Consider the following 26224-nt stretch of genomic DNA (forward strand, 5'->3'; position numbering starts at 1 on the left):
GTTTTCAAAGTTTGATGTTCAGACCAGCAAAATCAGCATCACCTTGAACTTGGTTAGACACGCAAATTCTGGGGCTCCAACCTGCATTGCAAACTCCTGGAATTTCACCTGATACAGACTCAAGGTTGACAGCCACAGTTCTAAACACACCCAGGACTCTGGGGAGTGGGAGCGGGGTGTAAAATGCAGAGGCTGAGAAGGATCTGGGTTTTTCGGTGCCACCGGCCAGGGAGGGGTTGGACGACCCGGCTGAGGTTCCCGCCTTGGGATCCGGGTCCACGGTTCCACCCAGGCTGGTCTCTAGCGTCTCCTCTGGCGGTTTCTAGAAGGAGCTGGAGGTTGAGGGGAGAGGTGCTCCCACAGGTCCCTGACCAGACTCGTTTTTTCTCTCCCAAGCGGATTGACTAGGAGGCTTAGCTGAGCAGCCTCAGGGCTGGCTTTGGGGTAATACTGGCGTCCTTAGTTTTGCAAGTGAGCGATGCAGGCCTCCTGTGGTCGTTCTGTTCCGGCGCCGGGACCGCGGCCACTCCCATCCCAGAGAGGAGGGTGCCTTTCTCCTAGGACAGCTTGGTCAGGTGACCTTGGCGGCTCTTACTCAGCCAGGGACCCGGAAGGACGAGGGATCAGGAGGCCGCGCGCGTGCGGGCAGGACGGCGGGCGCGGGGCCATGAGGTCCCCGAAGCTGCCTGGGCTCGTACTCTCGCTGCTGCTGCTGCTGCCGCCGCCGGGTCCAGTTGGCGGCGCCGCGCGCTTCGACCCCACCTGGGAGTCCCTGGATGCACGCCAGCTGCCCGCCTGGTTCGACCAGGCCAAGTTCGGCATCTTCATCCACTGGGGCGTGTTCTCCGTGCCCAGTTTCGGGAGCGAATGGTTCTGGTGAGTGCACCTCCCTCCGTCTCCTCTGACCCCGCTTTGCACCCCACTGGCCTCCAGCCACGACCCAGATCCCAGCCTATGCCGGTTTGTTTTGCCCCCTAGTCAGTTTCACCTCCCGCTGTTTTAGCGGTGTTTAGCATTTCCGGGTGTTAAATGAATAATTTACTGTGTAAGTGGTTCGTGCTGGGTGAACACCGAATTTTTCTTCCGTGTGACTGCAAGAGTTGTCAGACAACTGATGTGACTGGCTTCTCAGCTTCTTGATAGCTGCACTTATCAAGTTGTAGTTATCACTCGGTGGCCACCGAATGACTAAGACAGCAGGAAAGTAATCGACTGTGTGGGGTCATACTGTGAAGCGTGAGCCTAAACTGCCGTCCTTGTCCTTAGAGAATCAGACACCTTGTCCCGTCGCTGTTCTGCTGCTACCTGTCAATTTTTAGTTGTTCTGCCATGAAGTATAGTTTAAACATAAATTCATGGGTATGTGAGACTTCTGTTCCTTTGGGCATTCACTGGCTCTTTAATGTTAAAATGTTACCACGTGTGGCTCAAGAAACAAACAAAAAGTTCTAGAATGTTTACCCTAAAAAACCCCAATTATTAATAGACTGCTATGTGGAAAGTGCTGCACAAAAAATTGCTCTGTAGCTTTTACCTTGAGATCTATGTAAAAATGTGCATGTAATCCCTTACAACTTTGCAGTGTCTCACATACTTTCCTGATTAAATACCTGAGGTATTTTAAGTTCTTCAAGATAGAAATGGTATATATATATATATATATATATATATATATATATATATATAGTATACATATATATTCCTAGTGAAATAAGAAAATAAACAATGAGTATTTAAACCTGCTTTATACTATATAGTGTACAACAAATTTAATATATACAATATATTTTAGATACGTCAACTGAAAAAAAATACCCTATGTGAGAGTTGTGAATTAAGTTTTATTTGGGGCAAAATGAGGACTGAAGCTTGGGAGACAGCCTCTCAGAGAGCTCTGAGGAGCTGCTCTGAAGAGGTTGGGGGGAGAGATCAGTATATATGTGACTCTGGCGAAGGCGGATACGTGCAATCAAGCACACATTTTGGCAGAAGGTTACCGCTAGTCACGAGAAGGGTGCTGCTAGTCACGAGGAGAAGATTCTCCCTTATGATTTTAGTGCTTTTCTAGATATGAGAAGATGCAAGAATTTGGGCTCATAAAATCTCCTGAAAATATCTAATTATCTGAAGGGCTGTTCTGCCAGTTTTTCCCAGAGCACAGAGTGCCTCATTCCTCATCTCCACCTTGAACTCCTCCCAGGGTGTGATGAAGGTCAGTGACTTCAGTGGCTAGCGACTTCATTCTTATAGAACCAGATGGCAAGTGACAATTTCTAGTTGGCAGATACAATACAGAGTATAAACTATATATTGTATTAACGTTATACTATAAACATTGTACCACTTTCTATAAAGAGACTTTCTGCAACCAGTAACTCTTCTTATTCAGTTAGGCCAGTTGATGTAAAAGAACTGTATAAACTATGGAGTACTATTCATATACTCTTTTGGAATCAACTTCAAAACCAAGGGACTCTTTCTTCCCATAACTTGTATTACCAAATATATTTGCTTCAGGATGTTATAAATCTTTCTTTGCAAGTTTTGTGCTGTGAGGCATTTTGAGTTTAGTTTTGAAATGTTTCAGATTAGCAAGGTACATCAATTAACAGATTTTTTCCTCTTAAGATATAATAAATTATACTTTAATTTGCCATTTTGTTCAACTGGGAAGATTAGGTAAATATACATTTGGTGCTGGGAGAGGATTTGATTGTTAACTGAAACTAGTGCTCTGTGCAAAACAGCTAGTTTTGAGTCATCTTATTCTTTGTAATGGTTAACTTTTTATTTTCTACAAATGAACACAAAGTTGTTTGTTTTGACCTAGGACAATAAAGATAATTCTCATACAAAACAGAGTATATTTTTGATGGTCTGGAAGTGCAATAACCCTGTGGAAGATTCTTTAATTATCTATAGTTTCCCTTTGTGTCCCCTCTAAATCTCTGCTCCCCACCCCAATTTGTCCTGGAGCCATCAACAGTAGAGATGGGTATATCTGACTGTCCTTAATGGCAGTTCGAAACCAAATATAAATTATGGGCTGTTTACTGTAGGTGCCTCTTCTCATCTCTATTAGTATGAAATTTGAGAAGTGACTCTAGACTATAATAGAGAATGCAAGTTCAAATTAGATATGTTAGGAAAAAATAGAAATCTCTTATCTTTTAACTTTCTGACTGTCCCAGTTTCTCTTTTGTAGTTCGATTTAAAATGTAAAAATGCATCATGTATCAATTAGGATACTTTCACTTCAAGGTATAGAAAACCCAAATAAAAGGTTTAACAATAGGGGTTTGTTACTCTACATAATGAGAAATTTAGAGGTAGTTGGCTCATTGATGAAATCAAAGACCTAAGCTTTCTGTCATCCTCAGCCTGTTGACTTGTCCTGTCATGGTCACATGATGGTGGACAGGCATCACTTCATACAACCTTGTCCGAAGGCAAGTTGTATCTCTTTCTATTAGAGAGGAAACCATTCCCAGAATCTCCCAAGTTGGCTTCCCCTCAAGTTCCATTGGCCAGCTTGGGTCAGGTTTCCATGTGGTAGGTGTGATGGAAACTGGGAAAGTATGTATCTGACTCTTGGGCAGGTAAAGAATAGTGCCTGTGACATATTATGTCCTTCAGTGAAGGCTTCTCAGTGGGATGAACCTCCTGATCATCTTTGGGGATGTAATGCTGATTATGGATTTACTCATCCCTTAGAAACACTCTTATGAAAGGAGTGGTGGAAGGAAGAGTAGAAGATGGGTCAGAGATGGGGCCTGCATCTATTTCATGAGCATAATATTACTGCCATATTTATGTAAAAATTATGTTTTCGATGTTGTTTTCCTCCTGAAGCTTTGCTTAGGCAGTTTAGGCCCCATTGCTCAGAAACCATGCATATAACCAGTGACTCAGAAACCATGCATATAACCAGTGACTCCTTGAAGGCTGAGTCAATATAGTAAAATAACAGCATCTTCTTAATTTTACTGTCATCTCCTCCCCCACTTGTTCTCTGCTAGTGAATATAATACATTTGTGTTACGCTTTATGTGCTTTGTCTTCTTTTGAAGCCTTCATCACTTATGTTACAAAGGACTAACTATGTAAAGATACTACATGTTGCAATTTAAAAGTGAAGAATTAAGAGCAAATGGGTGGCTGTGTTGTCTAGAATGTTCAGGTTGATGAGCTGAGTGGAGTTCACAGAGGGATAGATGGAAGACTATGGAAGTTTACATAAGCTTTCTTTAAGGTGAAGTCAAACTAAATGGGGAAGTGAGGAAGAGAATCTTGGTAATATGTGAGTAAGGGGGATTTAGTAAAGGGAGCTGGGGCAGTTACAGGTGACCCTTGAATGACACAGGTTGGGTCCACTTTTATGTGGATTTTTTTCAATAAATATACACTTGGCCCTCTATATTCGAGGATTTCACATCTCTGGATTCAACCAACCTCAGATGGAAATTTTCATCCACGGTTGCTTTAATCCACAGATGCCGAAACTGTGGATATGGAGGGCTGACTGTATTGGCTGACTGGGCTGGCCAAAAAGTTCCTTCAGTTTTTAAGTAAAAATAAAAGACACATTTTTCATTTTTACCAAGAACTTTATTGAACAACATATTCACTGTTTTGTTCCACTACCTTCTGCCATTTTTCAGGCAACTTCATAATTCCATCTTCCCCAAACTTTTTATCTTTTTGAGCAAAGAACTGTTCCAGGTGCCTTTTACAGTCTTCCAGGGAATCGAAATTTTTTCCATTAAGAGAATTTTGTAAAGACTGAAATAAATGGAAATCTGAAGGTGCAATGTCTGGTGAATATGGCGGATGAATCAGAACTTCCCAGCCAAGCTGTAACAGTTTTTGCCTTGTCATTAAAGAAACGTGTAGTCTTGAGTTATCCTGATGGAAGATTATGCGTTTTCTGTTGACTAATTCCAGACGCTTTTCGTAGAGTGCTGCTTTCAGTTGGTCTAATTGGGAGCAGTACTTGTTAGAATTAATCGTTTGGTGTTCTGGAAGGAGCTCATAATAGAGGACTCCCTTCCAATCCCACCATATATACAACATCACCTTCTTCAGATGAAGACTGGCCTGTGGTGTGGTTGGTGGTGGTTCAATTCGCTTGCCCCACGATCTCTTCCATTCCACATCATTGTACAGTATCCACTTTTCATTGCCCATCACAATTTGTTTTAAAAATGGAACATTTTCTTAATGTTTAAGTAGAGAATTGCATGCGGAAATATGGTCAAGGTTTTTTTCGCTTAACTTATGTGGTACCCAAACATCAAAGTGATGAACATAACCAAGTGCAAATGATTTTCAATGCTTGATTTGGATATTTTGAGTATGTCAGCTATCTCCCGCGTGGTATAATGTTGATTGATCTCAATAAATGTCTCGATTTGATCACTATCAACTTCAACTGGTCTACCTGAGAGTGGATCATCGTCCAGTGAGAAATCTCCAGCATGAAACTTCGAAAACCACTTTTGATACATTCAATCACTCACAGCACCTTCTCCATACACTGCACACATCTTTTTTTGTGTTTCAGTCGTTTTTTTACCTTTCTTGAAATAATAAAACATAATATACCAAACATGTTTCTTTTTTCTTCCATCTTTAATATTAAAATGTCTACACAAAAATTCACCAATTTTGATAAGTTTTTTTTTAAATGCACGCTGATATGACAGCTGTCACAATACAATCTAATTGTTTTGAATGAAGTTAAAGACAAGTGGTACTAGAGCCATCTTACAGAAGAAAACAAACGAACTTTTGGCCAACCCAATACTATGCCATTTTATATAAGGGACTTGAGCACCCACAGATTTGGGTATCTGCTGAGGCTCTTGGGACTAATCCCCGATGGATACTGAGGGATAACTGTATCTCAGATGTTTATGTGAATGCTGCTTATATGCTGTTTCCTTCATCCCCTTAGGTGGTATTGGCAAAAGGAAAAGTTACCGAGTTATGTGGACTTTATGAAAAATAATTACCCTCCTGATTTCACATACGCAGATTTTGGACCACTGTTTACAGCAAAATTTTTTGATGCAAACCAGTGGGCAGATATTTTACAGGCTTCTGGTGCCAAATATGTTGTCTTAACTTCCAAACATCATGAAGGTAAGTACAACATTTGCAAAAACTCACAGTGGTTATGAAATGTAAAGTAGTTCTTTTGGACCAAGAAACTAAAGCAAGGTCATCCACATGAAATCAGAGTTTTCTCTTAGGAGCAATCATAAGTGCTTGCAGCTTAAGAGACCATGTGTTCCACCCAGTTAAGAAGCATTATGTATGCAGAAAGATCATACCCTCCACATGACAGAGAAAAAATGGAAACTGATCACATTTTTTTATATGCATATTTAACAATTTCCAAGTAATCCAAGATTTGATTTGAAGCTATTTGAAATGGGAAGTGGGTTGCAGGTCAAAGTTTACACTTGGAATTGCATTCTTCCTTTCTTTCCACCTTTGTAATGCATTCTGGGAAGGCACCCAGGGGATTATTTTGCTGTAGTTTTGCATCATGACGGACACACAAGGTTGTGCTTTTGGCCAACTCTTATATGGCCCAATTGAGGACAGTTTGCTAGTGATGAAAATGACGCAGGTCACCTGGAAGGAACAGGATTATGGAGCTGTAGTGGTGCCCAGAAATATCAGAGATGGTGGAGGAATATGTAAAGGAAACACAGTGGTTGTATTAGGGTTCTTCAGAGAAACAGAACTAATAAGCAGTATAATATATAGAAAGGTTTATCATAAGAAATTGACTCACGCAACTATGGAGGCTGAGAAGTCTAGACCCAAGAGAGCCAGTTCTGTTGTTCCAGTCTGAGTCCAAAGGCCTGAGAACCAGGAGAGTGGATGATTTAGGTTCCTGTCCAAGTATGAGTGCAAAGGCAGGAGAAGACTGATGTCTCAGCTCAAAGACATGCAGAGAAAAGAATTCTTTCTTAATCAGCCTCTTACTCTGTTTAGGCAGGCCTTCAGTGGATTAGATGAGGCCCACCCACTGGGGGAGGGCAATCTGCTTTACTCAGTCTACCTATTCAAATGTTAATTTCATCTAGAAACACCCAGGAACATATCCCGAATGATGTTTAACCAAATATCTGGGCACCCAGTGGCCCAATCACGTTGACACATAAAATTACCATCATAGTAATCTTCCACTAATAGGATAGATTCCACCCATTACCATTCCAGTATCTATAAGATCAAGGAAGCATCAGCAAATTATTATTGTTCCAACAGCATGTTAATAATTAGACAATTTGTTTGCATAACCATCTTTGCCTTGGAATAAAAAATTTTCCCTCATTATTTTCCCCAGGGGTGGGTAGGGGATTAAAAGGGAAGAACCAAAACCCAAAATAAGGAATTATCTTAGAATATTTTTCCCATTGGCCACATTCTAGTGGCTTAATGATTTTCTCCTATAGATGTTTCTCAGGCTGAGATGGATATTTATAAAGCGTATTTGCTTGTGAACATGTTGATTTCCTGATGCCTAGGAATTTCTCCAAGCTGCATGGCACAAGGTATTACATAGTGAGCTTATTTAAAAACAAAACAAAACAATCTTAATCACATTGTGAGGACAGATGATGTAGCCCACATTTATCAACTCTCTAGGACTCATATTGTTGGATGTTTTCATGCTTATGGGAGAGACCCTGCTGAGCCTGGCTAGGCGGGAAGACCACTGTGTGAGCTTCTGGTGGTGCTACTGAACCGAATACCCATGTGGTTTTAGCACCGCCAGACATTAGGGTCTGTCAAGTTGAAACATTTTGAATAAGACTTTAAATATCATCAGCAATGCTTTGAAGTTTACCACAAACATCTTTAGAACCAGTGTGAGCTCTTTTAAAAGTTTCTTCAAAATGAATCCAGAGTGTGTCCATCTTAGTCTTGTCCTAATTTACAAGAGTAAAGTGTTGCACCAAAGCACCTTACTTATGTCTGTTCTCAAAGATTCTTTTAGATTTTAGTGGGACAGCAACAATGTATTTATGTTCCTAGGTGCCAACTAAACATTTTGAGGCTTTTTAAATTATTTCTTAAGTATTTCAGTTTATATAGGGCTTCTATGGTTTTTATATAGAACAACCAGCAATCTAAATGCAAATTCCTTTTAAAATATGAATTATTTCAAAGTGCTTATGTAAAGGCAGACATTCTTCTTACCTATTTAGTTGGTAGGTAATTCACTTTTAGGTAATTTAAAGCACGACATCCAAGCTTATGATTTTAGAGTAGGATGAGATTACAAATGGTGGGTACATTGCAAAGTACAGAACTACTGGGGACTAGTACCCCACCCCCACCTTGATAAAATGAATAATGAGGGTAAAGGAGACTTACTACTATACATGGACACCAGTGTTCTAAGAATCATACTATAACAAAATAAATAATCCTAAAACCAGGGAATATACTTTAATTTTTGGTTTAGAAGACAAATAAGAATCTTGCAGGAGTGCATCTCAGGATCTTCACTGTAAGCAGTAACAGTCATTGTTTAGCATGGTAGATACGGAAGGTGTTCCTGTCTTAGCTGTGATCGCTAATGTTGATTGCTGATTTTGTGCTAGACCCTGTGCTAGCCATTGGCTGAGGATATAGCAGGGAACACTGCAGACATGATGCTGCCCCTCAAGGAGCTTATAGTCTAAGAGGGAGAATACAGGAGATAGATCAGACTATACAGACTTTATGGGGAACCCTGAGAGTTGCTTTTAAAAATCTTGGTTCTACTTTGTTTAAATTCTCATTTGTTTCTTGTATGAAAGCAAAATGTATACTATGGAAAAAAACTGCCATAAAGCAGTTGTTTGTGGAAACAGTGATTTATGTATTACGTGTACTGCCTATGTGATTTGAAAGCTTTCTTTTTGTTTTTTTTGGCTGCACTGCGCAGCTCGTGGTATCTTAGTTCCCCAACCAGGGATCGAACCCATGCCCTTGGCAGTGAAAGCTCAGAGTCCTAAGCACTGGACCGCCAGGGAATTCCCCCTATGTAATTTGTTTTGGTGTTTGTATATGTGGAAATTTACTAAAACAATTGATATGCTTACAAGCTTTTTAATATAATGTTTCAGGCTTCACCTTGTGGGGCTCAGAGCGTTCGTGGAACTGGAATGCTGTAGATGAGGGGCCGAAGAAGGACATTGTCAAGGAACTTGCAGTAGCTGTTAGGACCAGGACTGACCTGCGCTTTGGACTGTACTATTCCCTTTTTGAATGGTTTCATCCGCTCTTCCTTGAGGATGAATCCAGCTCATTCCAGAAACAACAATATCCACTGTCTAAGATGCTGCCCGAGCTCTACGAGTTAGTGAACCAGTATCAGCCTGAGGTCCTGTGGTCAGATGGTGATGGAGGGGCCCCAGATACCTACTGGAACAGCACAGTCTTCCTAGCATGGTTGTACAATGAGAGGTGTGTGTGTTATTAGATTGCTGTTGTGACCTTAAACATTCCTACTACATGTATAAAATTTTAATTCCCTTGCTTCTTGAAATATGTCCTTTCAGGCTCATTTGTGACATGGGGGAGGAAATCATTGTAAATAATGCTCATTAGATATATCAATATTTACTCAGAATAATCAAGAGTTACAAATCAGGAGTCAAATACAACTCAATAGTCTGATTTTGAAATCAGACTAAACGTCACAGGATCAAGAACTTTGAAGACATTAATTTTGTGGGTCCTCATTTTCATCTTCTATTCTGGGACAACTCTATTTATTCATCACTGTTTCTGATGATGTGCTTTTCAATTCCTCTAACTGCTTCTTTTCATCCTCATACATTTGATAATCTTTGCTGCTCAGACAGTCTCACCCTTGTTTGTCTCCTCTTTTCCCTCATCGTCAGCATTTCACCTCTTCCTGTTCTCTCCTCTTGCTTTCTAGCATGTTCCAAGCTACCCCATTAGAACAGGAAGTTCTGACTGAGCTCCTTGATAAGGCTTACACTATATGGAGCAAAGTTATATTTGTAACTAGAAAGTACTTGGTATCATGCTAGGAGGTCAGGGAGTGTCCTGCTTGTGTTCTCTGGGCCCACAAAGGGCACACATACAAATACTCTGGAGAGCTCTTGATATGTAACTGCAGTTTCTCTAGGTACTCCTTCCAAAAGGAAATATGGGGAACCCTCCACTTCAATTTGTGAACCAAACGATCCCCTCTAAGTGGAGAAGTGCAGGAGGTACCAACTGCTATGATGAATAATGTAGCAGGGATATTTCATGCTACAGTGAATTCCATGATAACGGTCAACTTTCCTGAGGTTTTTCAATATTAGGCACAATTGTAAGAGAAAGAAAGGCTAGAATATGTGTAGGAGATTATTCAGTCATAGGTGAGAAGAATGTCTTGACTGTAAGTTCAATTTTAGCTACCATTCACAATATGGAGGCAGGGAGGAGAACCTTCAAATAATAGTAAAATACTCTTATAAGTGCTATGTGTGCTGGGCACTGGGCTATGTGTTTTACATAAATTAGTTCTGTTCTAATAATAGATGAGGAAATTGATTATTCAGAAGAGTTAGGTAACTTGCTGTGGGACAGCAAACTTAGAAAGTGACAGGCCAGGACTACAATCTCCCCAGGTCTATTTGACTTCAAAACCGTGGGCTTTGTATTATATTCCACTACGGTTATTTTCCAGGAGTGAATTTCAGTCAGACCTCTTTTCAGTGACACTGCTTTTGTGTAAAAATTTTTTACTTTTTGTTTAAAAAAAAAAAATCATCCTTTTCATTTCAGCCCAGTTCGGGACACAGTGGTCACCAATGACCGTTGGGGAGCTGGTAGCATCTGTAAGCACGGTGGCTACTATACCTGCAGTGATCGTTATAACCCAGGACATCTTTTGCCACATAAATGGGAAAACTGCATGACAATAGACCAGTTTTCCTGGGGCTATAGGAGGAATGCTGGAATCTCTGACTATCTTACAATTGAAGAATTGGTGAAGGTACAGTAAAATGTCTGGTGACCATTATGGTAGCACTTGTAATAGTCTAGGTGTATGAGAATTATTTTTTCTAAATTGTATAGCTCAGCGGTCTATAACACAGGACATTACTCTTTTTTCTGTGTGTATTCTCCTAGATAGTGGCTATATATATATGTCTAAGTCCATAAATACCACATGTTAACACATTCAGGATGGAATTGTTTTCTTTCTCTAAGAACTATATTTATTCTTAATTTTTTAGCAACTTGTAGAAACCGTTTCATGTGGAGGAAATCTTTTGATGAATATTGGGCCCACAAAAGATGGCACCATTTCTGCAATTTTTGAGGAGCGATTAAGGCAAATGGGGACCTGGCTAAAAGTCAATGGAGAAGCCATCTATGACACCCATGCTTGGAGATCCCAGAATGACACTGTCACCCCAGAGGTATGGTAAGTACTATTAGATAGAGGAAGGCATTTAACATTTCTCAGAGGTAAAGAGAAAAGTAAACTAAAAAAGGAAATGGGATGAATGCCCACCTACACAAAACACTTTCTTTACTTACTCTACAAGAAATTAGAATATTTTAAAACACATTATTTATCAAATTGAGCTGAAATCATCTCTAGATTCCTCCAAACAGTGGACAGATTTCAGGGAAAAATATTCAGCTCTTACAAAAATTGTAGGCCATTCAGAAAAATGAAAAAAAGAAAAATGCTGAGTGGTTAATCCAAAAGAGACTTCAGGTTTAGTCAGGTAAATTCTAACTTTTGCAGGTGTTACATCGCACCAAATTAGCAGGAGGTGCGGAAGGGCAGAAAAAATATTAAAAATCTGCAAAAATAACAGCATTATTTAAATTGATTAAAAATCTTGTACCTTGTTCCTATTATTCTAATAAATCTAAACCTGAAGTTTCTTTAAAATTATCTTAACTGGCTAACTTTTCTTTTAACTAGTATCTCCTGTAAAAGCCTTGCCACAGGTTCTGTCTGAGCTTTGGAAAGTTCTATGGGCCAATGGGTCAGACTCTGCAAATACGGTGGTTTCTGATGTGCGGTCTTAACATATATAAATAAGAGTAGCATTAGTGAAGCTCTAAAAATTCACCTTATGTTGCCACCACAGTGAGTACAGCCTGATCAAGTATATATCAAAAGATTAGACTAAATAATCTTCCTTGAACTTATGACTTAAAATAAATTGTCAGTTCATTGAAGAAAATAAAGTAAGGCAGTCTACACAGAAGCAACTGACTATAGAATTTTAGAATGCCGGGTCTGGGAGAAGCCACAATAAGAACTCAGAACCAATCTTTCATTTTACAGAGGCTAGTTTAAATTGGGTTTTAGAATTTGCTTCTGTGTTTGTATTTGACTATGAGGGTGTCTGATCTGGGATTTGACAATGGTTAACCATTATTCCATTACATTTTCTTTCAATAAGTAAAGATAAAAGCCAAACTACTTATTAGCAAGACCTATAAAGCCGTAGCCTGGCTCCACTGCACCGAGCCCAGTGGCTTGCTATCCCTGCCTTACCAGAGGAGCTCTCTCCCCACAGGTTCAGCACGTGTGCTTCCCCTCCTTGCTGCATCTTTAGATAACTATCTAGACTCCCAGGGCTATCCTTGAAATCCTTTGACATTTTAGCCCTGGCTCACTGTTACTGTCCCCAGAACTACTCTTCACATAATTCTTAGTGATTTTAATGTCAATATTCACAGCTCTTCTAATCTGCTGGCCCCTCAGTTCCGGTACCTCCTCCCTTCTAGGGATCCTTTCCCCTTCTGTTGGTCGTACCTTAGACCTTGTATTTCCAATAATTGTACTCCTTCTATGCTCAGTCTGAAGCATTCCATTGTCTAACTCCCACCTCTTATATTTTAGCTCACTTCAGCTTCCAAAGGGATCTGCCGCCTTTAATTCTGTCACTTTTTCTCTTCCTCCTGCCTCAACCCTCTCATGTCTTTTCTTTTTCCTTATCCAGGTCAGGTTCTATGCATCACTCCAGTGCATCCACCCTCAACTCCTTAACTCTCTCTCCCTCTGTCGTACTCATTAAAACTCAGCTTTGATTAAACTCAGCTCTACTTATTCCATATCTACCCCTGTGTAGCTAAATGTGACTAGAAACACACACACACACACACACACACACACACACACACACACACACACAATGTCAAATGCTCTCGCTTTTGGCTTTAAAGCAAACCCGTGTATCCTGGATCCCATCCCAGATTATCCACTCAAGGATATTGTTCTAGCAATTCTCCCCGTTTGCTCCTCATCTTCAATTTCCCCTCTTTGTTAGATCCTTTCCTATCAGCATAAAAACCTGTTTTGGTTTTTTTCATCTTGAACTCTTTCCATCCTACTTAGATCTCCAGCTACTTTCCCATTTCTCTACTTTCCTTTATAGTAGAACATCTTGAAAGAATGTTTTTTACTTGCTATCTCCAGTTTCTTGCTCCAGTTTTCCTCTTTTTTTAAAAAAACTTATTTATTTATTTATATATATTTTTGGCTGTGTTGGGTCTTCGTTGCTGCACGCGGATTTCTCTAGTTGCGGTGAGTGGGGGCTACTCTTCGCTGCAGTGCACAGGCTTCTCATTGCGGTGCTTCTCCTGCTGCGGAGCACAGGCTCTAGGCACGCGGGCTTCAGTAGTTGTGGCGCACAGGCTCTAGAGTGCAGGCTCAGTAGTTGTGGCGCACAGACTTAGTTGCTCCACTGCACGTGGGATCTTCCTGGACCAGGGCTTGAACCCTTGTCCCCTGCATTGGCAGGAGGGCTCCCAACCACTGCACCACCAGGGAAGCCCTCCAGTTTCCCTCTTAAACTCACTCTGGTCAGACTTCCACCCCACACTCTATAAAATCACTGTTATCCAGGTCCACAGGAACCTCTCCCTCACTGGGTCAGTCGCGCTCCCTATCATCTGAGCTTACTGTCAGCATTTGCCCCAGGTGATGGCTGTCTCTGTCTTCACTGTGCCTGTTGGCCATTCCTTCTTAGTCTCCTTTGCTGGTTCCACCTCAAGTCCCCGACCACTAAACCTTGAAGTGCCCTGAGGCTCAGCCCTTGGACTTCTATTCTTTATCTTAATTCCCCAGGTGATCTCATCTATTTTCAGGGCTTTAAATGCCATACTGATGACCTCTGCAGTGCAATCATCTTTTTTAAACTCCAGACTCATATATTCAACTTCCTAGTCAGTGTCTCCACTTAAAAATAAAGCATCTTAAACCTGTTGTGTTCAAAACTTAGGTCCTTAAAATTTTGCTCTAAATTAGTTCCACCCACAGTCTCCCCCATCTCAGTTAATGGCAGCTTCATGCTTTTAGGTGCTTATCAGGCCCCAAACCTTGGAGTCCTTAACTTCCCTTTCTTTTACATCCCACAGCCAATCCATCAGTAAATTCATCATATCTTTGAAATATATCTGGAATCTGACCACTTCTCATCCTCTCTGTGGCAACCCTCTTCCTGTTAGTCTCCATCGTTTCCCCCGTGGATTATTTCAGTAGCTTCTTGTCTGATCTATTTCCATCTGTGCTCCTTTAATCTATCTGCTACAAAACCTTTTAAATAATAAGTCAGGTTACGACACTCCCATGCTCAAATTCTTCCAGCGGCTTCCAGTCTTAGAGAAAAATTCAAGACTTACAAAGGCTTATAAGGTCCTATAAAAACGAGCACCTTGTCTCTGTGATCTCATTGGCTATCATGCTATCCTTCACTTCCTCTCCTTCAGTCACTCTGCCCTCCTTGCTGTTCTATCAACAGGCCAAGCATACTGCTGCATTGGGACTCTGTGCTTGCTGTTCTCTTCCTCTGCTCACGTGGTTCTCCCTCACATCCTTCAGGTCTCCTCAACGCCACCTCCTCAAAGAGGTCTTCCTTGACTATTCTATTTATTTTTATTTTTTTGCATGTAGACTTTCTTCTTTATTGCTGTACACCCAGAACTTAAAGGAGTTCCAGGTATATTGTAGTCACAAATAGATAATTTTTGAATAAATGAACACATTTTAAAATTTAGGGGTCAGGTAATTTCCAGCAATGCCATTGGTTTAAGAAATTAAAACTGCTTCAGATTACCAAATGTGAGAGTGATTATGATTTCTAACATGGCTCAAAATAATTTTTTAAAATTTGAAGTTTGTCTCCAAATCAGTAAGGAATCAGTCTAGAGAATCAGAAGGTCTATGATTTTTTTCTGTTTTCTTCATCACTGATTTACCTTGAGAACAAGTTGTCTATTCCTTTTAAGAAAGTAGGTTTAGTGAAGATTTAAATTAATGTGACAGAATGTACAGATATTTAATTTGAGGTTAGTATAAACACAGAGGACCCAAAGAATCCCCTAACAATCCTCTGATCTTCTTTTTTCTTTTTTAACATCTTTATTGGGGTATAATTGCTTTACAATGGTGTGTTAGTTTCTGCTTTATAACAAAGTCAATCAGTTATACATATACATATATCCCCATATCTCTTCCCTCTTGCATCTCCCTCCCTCCCACCCTCCCTATCCCACCCCTCTAGGTGGTCACAAAGCACCGAGCTGATCTCCCTGTGCTATGCGGCTGCTTCCCAGTAGCTATGGATTTTACATTTGGTAGTGTATATATGTCCATGCCACTCTCTCACTTTGTCACAGCTGACCCTTCCCCCTCCCTGTGTCCTCAAATCCATTCTCTAGTAGATCTGCGTCTTTATTCCCGTCTTGCCCCTAGGTTCTTCATGACCTTTTTTTTTTTTAGATTCCATATATATGTGTTAGCATACGGTATTTGTTTTTCTCTTTCTGACTTACTTCACTCTGTATGACAGTCTCTAGTTCCGTCCACCTCACTACAAATAACTCAATTTCATTTCTTTCTATGGCTGATTAATATTCCATTGTATATATATGCCACATCTTCTTTATCCATTCATCTGTCGATGGACACTTAGGTTGCTTCCATGTCCTAGCTATTGTAAACAGAGCTGCAATGAACATTGTGGTACATGACTCTTTTTGAATTATGGTTTTCTCAGGGTATATGCCCAGTAGTGGGATTGCTGGGTCATATGGTAGTTCTATTTGTAGTTTTTTAAGGAACCTCCATACTGTTCTCCATAGTGGCTGTATCCATTTACATTCCCACCAACAGTGTATGAGGGTCCCCTTTTCTCCACACCCTCTCCAGTATTTATTGTTTGTAGATTTTTTGATGATGGCCTTTCTGACTGGTGTGAGTTGACATCGTATGGTAGTTTTGATTTCCATTTCTCTAATGATTAGTGATGTTGAGCATTCTTTCATGTGTTTGTTGGCAATCTGTATATCTTCTTTGGAGAAATGTCTATTTAGGTCTTCTGCCCATTTTTGGATTGGGTTGTTTCTTTTTTTGATATTGAGCTGCATGAGCTGCTTGTAAATTCTGGAGATCAATCCTTTGTCAGTTGTTTCATTTGCAAATATTTTCTTCCATTCTGACAGTTGTCTTTTCGTCTTGTTTATGGTTTCCTTTGCTGTGCAAGAGCTTTGAAGTTTTCGGTCCCATTTGTTTATTTTTGTTTTTATTTCCATTTCTCTGGGAGGTGGGTCAAAAAGGATCTTGCTGTGAATTATGTCATAGTGTGTTCTGCCTACGTTTTCATCTAAGAGTTTGATAGTGTCTGGCCTTACATTTAGGTCTTTAATCCCTTTGAGTTTATTTTTGTTTATGGTGTTAGGGAGTGTTCTAATTTCATTCTTTTACATGTAGCTGTCCAGTTTTCCCAGCACCACTTATTGAAGAGGCTGTCTTTTCTCCATTTTATATTCTTGCCTCCTTTATCAAAGATAAGGTGACCATATGTGCGTGGGTTTGTCTCTGGGCTTTCAATCCTGTTCCACTGATCTATATTTCTGTTTTTGTGCCAGTACCATACTGTCTTGATTACTGTAGCTTTGTAGTATAGTCTGAAGTCAGGGAGCCTGATTCCTCCAGCTCTGCTTTTCTTTCTCAAGATTGCTTTGGCTATTCGGGGTCTTTTGTGTTTCCATACAAATTGTGAAATTTTTCATTCTAGTTCTGTGAAAAATGCCAGTGGTAGTTTGACAGGGATTGCATTGAATCTGTAGATTGCTTTGGGTAGTATAGTCATTTTTCACAGTGTTGATTCTTCCAATCCAAGAACATGGTATATCTCTCCATCATCTTTAATTTCTTTCATCAGTGTCTTATAATTTTCTGCATACAGGTCTTTTGTCTCCTTAGGTAGGTTTATTCCTAGGTGTTTTATTCTTTTTCTTGCAATGGTAAATGGGAGTGTTTTCTTAATTTCACTTTCAGATTTTTCATCATTAGTGTATAAGAATGCAAGAGATTTCTGTGCATTAATTTTGTATCCTGCTACTTTACCAAATGCATTGATTAGCTCTAGTAGTTTTCTGGTAGCATCTTTAGGATTCTCTATGTATAGTATCATGTCATCTGCAAACAGTGACAGCTTTACTTCTTCTTTTCCGATTTGGATGCCTTTTCTTTCTTTCTCTTCTCTGATTGCTGTGGCTAAAACTTCCAAAACTATGTTGAATAATAGTGGTGAGAGTGGGCAACCTTGTCTTGTTCCTGATCTTAGTGGAAATGGTTTCAGTTTTTCACCTTTGAGGATGATGTTGGCTGTGGGTTTGTCATATATGGTCTTTATTATGTTGAGGTAAGTTCCTTCTATGTGTACTTTGTAGAGGGTCTTTATAATAAATGGTTGTTGAATTTTTCCCAAAGCTTTCTCTGCATCTACTGAGATGATCATGTGGTTTTTTCTCCTTCAGTTTGTTAATATGGTGTATCACATTGATTGATTTGCATATATTGAAGAATCCTTGCATTCCTGGGATAAACCCCACTTGATCATGGTGTTTGATCCTTTTAATGTGCTGTTGGATTCTGTTTGCTAGTATTTTGTTGAGGATTTTTGCATCTATGTTCACCAGTGATATTGGTCTGTAGTTTTCTTTTTTGACTATTTTATTTAAAAGAACACCTAGATCCCTTTTTGCCAACGTAGTGTTGACCTAAAATAGACTGCCAGTTATTTCTCCAGCAAAAGTGGGTTTATTTGCGATCAGCAAGGAATTGTAATTTGGGGTCTGCAAACATGGCAAGCCACATGTAAGTCCCTGCACAGCAAGGGAAGGAGAACTCTTTTACTGGGGGGAAAAGGAAGCTGGGAAAGCTATAGTAAATGAAGAGTCCATGGCTTTTCATTGGCTGAGTTGTTGCCAGGTAATAAGAGGAGCCTTCCTACTTCATGTGGGCTCTGCTATTGTTGCAGGGCATGGGAGCTCCCCTCTCTGGTCTCCTGACTCTATTTTAATTGAGCTTCCTGTTTATCAATTTTCACACAGGCATGCTCTATTCTTCTTACTGGGCTTCAGTTTTCTCCATAACATTTAATCATCATCTGACATACATTTTTTTGCTCATTCTAATTTTCTCCACTACATGTAAGCTCCATGAGGACAGGGACTGTGTTCAATGCTATGTCTCCAGCTCTGAAACAGTGATTAACATTTTAAGATGTCAATAAATATTTGTCAAATAATTGAGTGAAAAAATGAATGAATTCTGTTTTCTTTGTCTAGACCTTACTCTTCTCACCTTTTCCCTTTTGCTCACATTCATCCTTTAAGTCTCAGATTAAATGTCATTTTCTTGCTAATGGTATAACGTAAAAACATGCCTTTGTTATAATCTTTCAACTTCCTCTTCTTTCATAGTGCTTATAAAAATTCACCCTTCTATATTATTTGTGTGATTATTTGATGTCTCTCTCCCTCACTCTAGTCTAAGCTTTACAAGAACAAGAACTAAGTGTGTTTTGTTTTCTATTGTATCCTTAACACCAAGCACGGTACTGGGCCCAGCATTGACAGATACATACCTGTTGAATGAAGGAGTATGAAGATTTGATCATCAGGTGGAAAGCCATCTATTCTTGCATCTTATGCTCTTTGCTCACATTCCCCCACCTGTTTCCAGCTCCATGAGAAAAGTCTGATGAAGAAGAGTAGTACTAGAAAAATCTCGGTTCCAAGAACTTCCTTTTAGCACTGGGGAAGTGGGGAAGACAGGTGCTGTGATAATTGTGATTTATAATAAGAAATATATATTTGGTCTTTTTCTGTTTCTGGCACAGAGCTCCTAAAACTCTTGGAATTTCCTAAGCGATGAGAGCCATAAAGGTGTCTTTTGTTATGTCAGTGAGGTGATTTTGGACACTACCAAAGGATGAGGGCTGGTTGCCAGGAGACCCGACCATGTTATTAGAGTGTTGGAACTTTCAGTCCCACCCATGGCCTCCAGGGAGGGGTGAGAGGGTGGAGGTTGAACCAATCATCAGTGGTCATTGATATAATCAATAATGACTAATGAAGCCTCCATAAAAATTCCAAGGATGAGGTTTAGAGAACTTCTGGATTGGTGGAGGTACAGGGAGAGTGGAGCACCTGGAGAGGGCATGGAAGCTCCCTGCCCCTTCCCACATACCTTGCCCTGTGCATCTCTTCCATCTGGCTGTTCCTGAGATATATCCTTTTATAATAGACCTGTAATACGGGAAGTAAAATGTTTCTGTAAATTCTGTGAGCTGCTCTAGAAAATTAGTTGAACTCAAGGAGGGGGTCGTAGGAAGCTCCAATCTATAGCCTGTGGGTCAGAAGCCCAGGTGACAATCTGGACTTGTGACTGGTGTCTGAATTTGGGGAGGGGGCAGTCTTGTAGGACTAAACCCTTAACCTGTAGAATCTGACACTATCTCTGGGTAGATGGTGTCAGAATTGAGTTGAATTGTAGGACACCCAGTTAGTGTCCGAGAATTGCTTGGTGGTGTGGGGAACTTCTCCCCCACTCCACACACATACACGGGAATTGGGATCAGAACCCTTCTGGGTGCTTTTTATGCTACCATCGGGCTAGTTTTCCTTCACTCTATTAATAAAAACATTGGTAAATATTTACTGAATGGAAGTATCTCTGTAAAATAATTCTAGACCTGACCCACAAATAATGAGAAATATTACTATGCTTTTATTCCCTTTTAACCAGGTACACGTCCAAACCTAAAAACAAATTGGTCTATGCCATGTTTCTCAAATGGCCCACATCAGGACAGCTGTTTCTTGGTCAGCCCAAAGCTACTCTGGGGGCAACAGAGGTAAGAGGGAATTTTGTCTTTATTGTTCCTTTAACTTGCTGACTAGAATAACCTGATGAAGACATAACTTTTAACTTCAGGGTGAGCCTTATATGTGTTCCTCTTATACCTCATAAGAGTAATTTAAAAATGGACTTCATCAATGGCAATGTTTGGCAAAAACCTTTGAAAGTTTTCTTTCATTTCCCAGAAAACCAAACCTATAAAATGGCTATATTATCTCCATGCATATCAATTAAAATATCTTCTTCACAGTCATGCTATGTTGTGCAGGCTCACTGCATGCATCCAAAATGAATCTTTTCTTAAAACTGGAGTCCAGATTCTTCCCCTGACATCCCACCCCAGAACACATCTGAATAACTATGAGATGTCATGGCCCTACCATTTCAAGTTCACAAAAAACTGGGGGAAAATTAAAGGTTAATCTCACAGTTGTAACCATCAGCTCTGGCATCGAGTTCACTTTGATATATTTTATAGATTATTTTTAAGAAACTGAAAAGTTTCTGGGATATGAATTGTCCAAATGCTTTTCCTTGCATCATTTTTCCATATTTCATTTCTAACACTTATGGCCAATCAGGCAGAAAAGGAGATGAGTTCAGATCTGATGTTTAATTACAGCTTAGTGTCCTGGGCATGACATTATCTTTTTATTTTATTTATGTTCTCTTTGGCTGCCATTAATACTGTTATTTGAAAGTTCACGGGTTTTGTTTTTATATTACTCTACATGATAAGCAAAGTTTTCTGGTTCAAAATAACCACAGATATATAGAAAACTACTTATTGAAATTCACCTTGTATAAGATGAAGAATATAGAACAGTTACAGTAATAATTGATCACACTTAGGTATTGTTGATTAGTGGAGGTTATTGGAACATCTGGGGGGGAATGGTGGCTGGATAAGGAAGCTGAGCCTTTCTTCAAACATTCTGTGTGAGAACTGGGCAGGCCTTAGTCGTGCAGATTGGTTTGAGAATAATTTTCTCTACTCTGACACTATTCAATCTTTACAATTCTTCCCCAAATCCTGCACACTTTTGAGAGTAATATGGGAGCAAGACAGATGTATACACTCATTTTAAAACAGCTTGTAATCCACTAAATAAAAGTAAAAAATGAATCTTCTGTCCACATTGCTTTTTAAGAGATATCAACCACTCCTTCCGAATAAAGTGAGGGAGTCAGAGATACACTTGGAGACATTTGTGTGTATGTTTTTAATTTCAGGTTGAACTACTGGGACATGGACAGCCACTTCAATGGACTCCTTTGGAGCAAAATGGCATCATGGTAGAACTGCCTCAGCTAACTGTTCATCAGATGCCCTGTAAGTGGGGCTGGGCTCTAGCACTAACTAATGTGACCTGATTTGCAGTAGAGTGCTTCCTGATGCAGTTATATCTAAGACTAGAATGTATCAGGTTTCTATAATTGTAGCACACAGAGAAAGCAAATGTAAAATTGGCCCAGAATTTCCTAAATTACTCACATAACTGGTTTAACTCTCCAGTGCACTTTGCTATTGATGTCCCTTCACACTGAATTTAATTCCACGTGTGATTCAGAGGGGGGGATTTTGTTTCAGAGTAGTGAGGAATTGGTGGTGTTAAGGACTGAGTCGTGTCTTCTGCCAAATTCACATGTTGAAGCCCTAAGCCCCAATGTGATTGTATTTGGAGATTTTAAAGAAGTAACTAAGGTTAAATGAAGTCATAAGAGTGGGACCTTAATCCAATATGCCTGGAGTCCTTATAAGATGAGGAAGAGCACGGATGCAAGCATATGGAGGAAAGACCATGTAAGGATGCAGTGAGAAGGTGGCCATCTGCAAGCCAAGGACAGAGGCCTCAAGAGAAACCAAACCTGCTGACACCTTGATCTTTCAACCTTCAGAACTGTGAGAAAATAAATTACTGTTGTTTAAGCCATCCTATATGTGGTATTTATTATGGCAACCCTAGCCGACTAATAGAGGTTCATAGGTATATAATAAATTTGGCTTAATATTTATTTCCAATGCTTACAGTAATTTTCTTTTTATAAAAAAAAATTGTCTTTTTTTCCCTCTTGGTAATAAAACTGATATGTTCACTATAGATATTTAAAATTATACAGAAATGCTTAAAGGCAAAATCACTGTTAAGATCACCACTACTAATATTTTAGTATGTATTCTTCCATGTTTTTCTTTGGCGGGGGAGGTGAGTGTGTGGGATTGGAGGTATGGGCCTATTTTTGTCGGTGGGCTAATTTGAGGACCAATTTAAATTAATAAATTTACTTCCTGTATATGCTTTTAAGCAAACTGAAGTTGAACAGCTAGCTGAAAATTAGGAAGTCTATTCAGATCTTCCCTAAGAATGAAGCAAAAATAATACTGATATTGATGTAAATTTAAAGAAACACTGATTAAAGAACTCACTCCCCTTAACAAAAGATGTTCCACATGGCTAGATCTTTATTTGAAGTGCTACAGGCTTCATTTTGTCATATCAATCAAATGTGGACATCTCATTGTTCCCTATAAATGCTTCAAGTAGACAGGGAAATAAAATACTATTCATATTTATTTTCTAAAATCATCTTGAAGTTGAAAATCTTAAAAAAAATTATTCATTGCTGAAGTTCCTACAACTATCAAAATTTTGAAACCATGCCGAAGTATTTACATGAATAAGTACTTTAAGAGTTCTAAATCCCAAGTAACATTTTATTAGAGGTCCAAAGACAGATTTACATGATCCCAAACACTAGACTAAGGAAAAACAAAAAAAGGAAAAAAGCCCTCAAACCCAAATAAACAGGGTTAGAAGAATCTTAACATAAAAGTGAGGTCATCTGTTTGTTTGAAGAAAGTTTTTTTTTTTTTTTTTTTTTTTTGTGGTACGCGGCCTTCTCACTGTTGTGGCCTCTCCCGTTGCGGAGCACAGACTCTCAACTACTGCGCCACCAGGGAAGCCCTGAAGAAAGTATTTTTGAGACTAAAAACCTGTCAATTATTTAAATTCCTACCCTGTCCATCTTGACCTTTACAAATAGAGGGAAAATGGAACTATTTAAGCAAATTATAGTTAGGTATAGGGTTTAGTTAATGGGTAGCTGTGAGGGAGCTAAATGATAAAATACAGCTCAGCATTCAGAGGTGCTGATAAAATGCTTTGCTAATAACCAGACATTATATATGAAACAGAATGAGACACCAAATTTAAGTTTATTTAAGGTATATCTTGCTTATATGTGAAATATACTATAAGTGGGACTCATAACAAGCATTTTAAAATATTCCATCAAATTCTTAGCATTATCATTGGTATGGAGGGCAGGAATTATAGTAAGGATAATTAAAAACCAGAGCTCTTATTACCTATTTTAGCCAATAGTTCTTATCCCCCCAAGCAATTGTGCCTTTTCCCAGAGTTACTAAATAGGCACAAAATTGACTTGTTTTGAATTTCAGTAACTTTGGATTTTTCTTTAATGATGAGAAATATTGAAGGCAAGCAAAGCTAGATTATTAGACTGAATGATTTAGACACTGATATCATTTAAAATATGGATATCACTTTAATAAGACTCTCATTTTCTTATGAGTGCCACATTGAAGCAACACAATTACTTTAAAAGGTCAGGCTAATCAAATAAATATGAATTAGGACAATAGAAAACAAGACAGATGTTTTGCCTTCTGTTCATTTCAATTTTGTAAGTAAAAGACCTGGTTAGATGAAAACCTTCCTAACTTGCAAAAAAATAAATAATTGTTCATATCAGATTTTTATATATATACAGTAACCAACACATTTATGCAAGTTTGAAGGAGAAAGTAGAAGCTGTTTTAAGTAATCTCCATTTACCCAACTCACTAGATTAACGGATGCTCTCCATTTTCTTGGAAAAGCATACTGATTGACGCCCAGGCAAGCTGCAGGCTTTCAGTTAGTAGGCTTCTGTCTGGCACATGCTTCACCTTGATTTTCACTTGCTGCAATATATGTTTACCAAGGGTTAGTTGAGTTCGTTACTGTTATGGGTTGAATAGTGTTCCCCAATAATTCACGTCTACCCAAAAGCTCAGAATATGATCTTGGAAGTAGTGTCTCTGCAGATGCAATTAAAGTAAATATTGAAATAAGATCATACTGGATGCAGGGGTCACAAGCATGTAAAAGATGACCATATGGAGACAGAAGCAGAGACTACGCTGCTACAAAGCCAAGGAATTCTTGGGGCCACCAGAAGCTGGAAGAGTCAAGGAAGGACTGGAGGGATTCTTCCTGAGAGTCTTCAGAGGGAGCATGGCCCTGCTGACACCTTAATTTTGGATTTCTAAGCACCAGAATGGTGAGAGAATAAATTTCTATTGTTTAAGCCACACAGTTAGTGGTAATTTGTTATGGCAGTTCTAGGAAACTACTATAGTTACCAAACTGATTATGCCAGTAGAACTTTTTATCATGTTGCATAAGCAGATGAAATGAGTGTGAACAGTTATAGTGTCTGTGAAAACCAAGTTGAATACTTTGGAAAAACTAGATAAACATATGTTGCCTTTTTTTTTTCCAATTTAAATGTACTGGTTAATTAATTGTGGGTAAAACAGTTGTAAAAGGACTTCCCTGGTGGCACAGTTGTTAAGAATCCACCTGCCAATGCAGGGAACACAGGTTTGATTCCTGGTCTGGGAAGATCCCACATGCCATGGAGCAACTAAGCCCGTGTGCCACAACTACTGAGCCTGCGCTCTAGAGCCCGCGACTCACAACTACTGAAGCCCGCACGCCTAAAGCCCGTGCTCTGCAACAAGAGAAGCCACTGCAAAGAGAAGCCCGCGCCCTGCAATGAAGAGTAGCCCCCGCTCGCCACAACTAGAGAAAGCCTGCGCGCAGCAACGAAGACCCAACGCAGCCAAAAAAAAAAAAAAAAGTTGTAAAAGACTGAAGGGAAATATAGTAAAAATCTACAAGAATTCTGTACCCCTGGTTTACAACTATATAATGTTAATACATGTGATCTGTATAAGAAAGACAATTAGAGAACCCTTAGAAGCAGACCTACACTGAAAAGGTAGAAAAGACATGGGTCCTACATTCAATAACTGGCAAATAAAGATTATTTATATTTTAAGTTAAAATATCTAAGAATACATGTGTTATTTTTTAAATGATACCCTGCTTTAAATGACTTCTTGGATTAACCAAACAACTAAGGGTCCCAGATAAAAGGGCTCCTACTGTACAATTAGAAGACAAATTTATAATGTCTAAGTCCAATTAGCTTTAAATACATGTGGTTTTTACCTTGTCATCTCTAAAACTGCTACAACTCTACAGAGGTAGATGATTCCAGGTGATAATTTTCAGATGATCAGCTTTCTATCCTTAACAAGGCTGCACCTGTTCATTCTCAAAATTTCCTTGGATGAAATCCTGGGTTAACATTGCTGGAAGAGATGCATGCCCTATTACACACACATTTACTAATTTTCCAAAATATAGTTTTTCCACCACCCTATTAGAAATAACATCATTATATTCTGTCAAATTTTGAAAAGAAGCATTTACTCTCCTCTCCACTTTTACATCTGTTTTTTCTGTTTTTTTTGTTTTGTTTTTTGTTTTTTTAAAAAAATATTCTAGGCATAGATTCCCTAGTGGTTGGCTTCAGGCCTAACCTGGCCTTAGAAGAGACTTCACAATTCATTTTCTACCTTCTACTATTTAGCTATATGTTATATGTTAGAGAAATAAAACAACATAAAATGATGCTACTGAAAATATTCTTATGCTACTGAAAATATATCTAATATAATGACGATCATGATTCATTTATTTCTGCTCTAATTACCCATATAAAGAACTATAGATTTACTAGAACAATGAATTATTTCTTTTCAGAAGGAAATGCTATTTATTTTTTCTAAACAAGTAAGTTAAAAGAAAGCAACAATTACCAGTTAAAATGAAACTTGAAAACTAGTGTAATCTCCAAAAATAACAGCAAAAATGC

The 26224-nt window shown here is 39.1% G+C and overlaps 1 protein-coding gene across 6 annotated transcripts in view; it reads left to right on the forward strand.

Annotated features, from left to right (window-relative positions):
• Positions 1-454: 454 nt before the first annotated feature.
• FUCA2 (alpha-L-fucosidase 2) overlaps positions 455-26224 on the forward strand; it is a 57526-nt gene continuing 31756 nt past the window's right edge. For 2 of the 6 annotated variants that reach the window (XM_060168074.1, XM_060168078.1), the window contains exons 1-7: positions 455-876; positions 5957-6144; positions 9135-9474; positions 10813-11023; positions 11268-11458; positions 20099-20207; positions 21446-21545. In XM_060168074.1, the coding sequence (XP_060024057.1) occupies positions 479-876; positions 5957-6144; positions 9135-9474; positions 10813-11023; positions 11268-11458; positions 20099-20207; positions 21446-21545 (1537 nt within the window). In that variant the 5' untranslated portion in view covers positions 455-478. Of the gene's footprint in view, positions 877-5956; positions 6145-9134; positions 9475-10812; positions 11024-11267; positions 11459-20098; positions 20208-21445; positions 22228-24323; positions 25313-26224 lie in introns of those variants that run through there. The other 4 variants (XM_060168076.1, XM_060168075.1, XM_060168077.1 and 1 more) reach the window with 4 other exon arrangements.

Source organism: Lagenorhynchus albirostris, chromosome 12 (genome assembly GCF_949774975.1).
Source record: "Lagenorhynchus albirostris chromosome 12, mLagAlb1.1, whole genome shotgun sequence".
In the NCBI taxonomy this organism is placed as follows: domain Eukaryota; kingdom Metazoa; phylum Chordata; class Mammalia; order Artiodactyla; family Delphinidae; genus Lagenorhynchus; species Lagenorhynchus albirostris.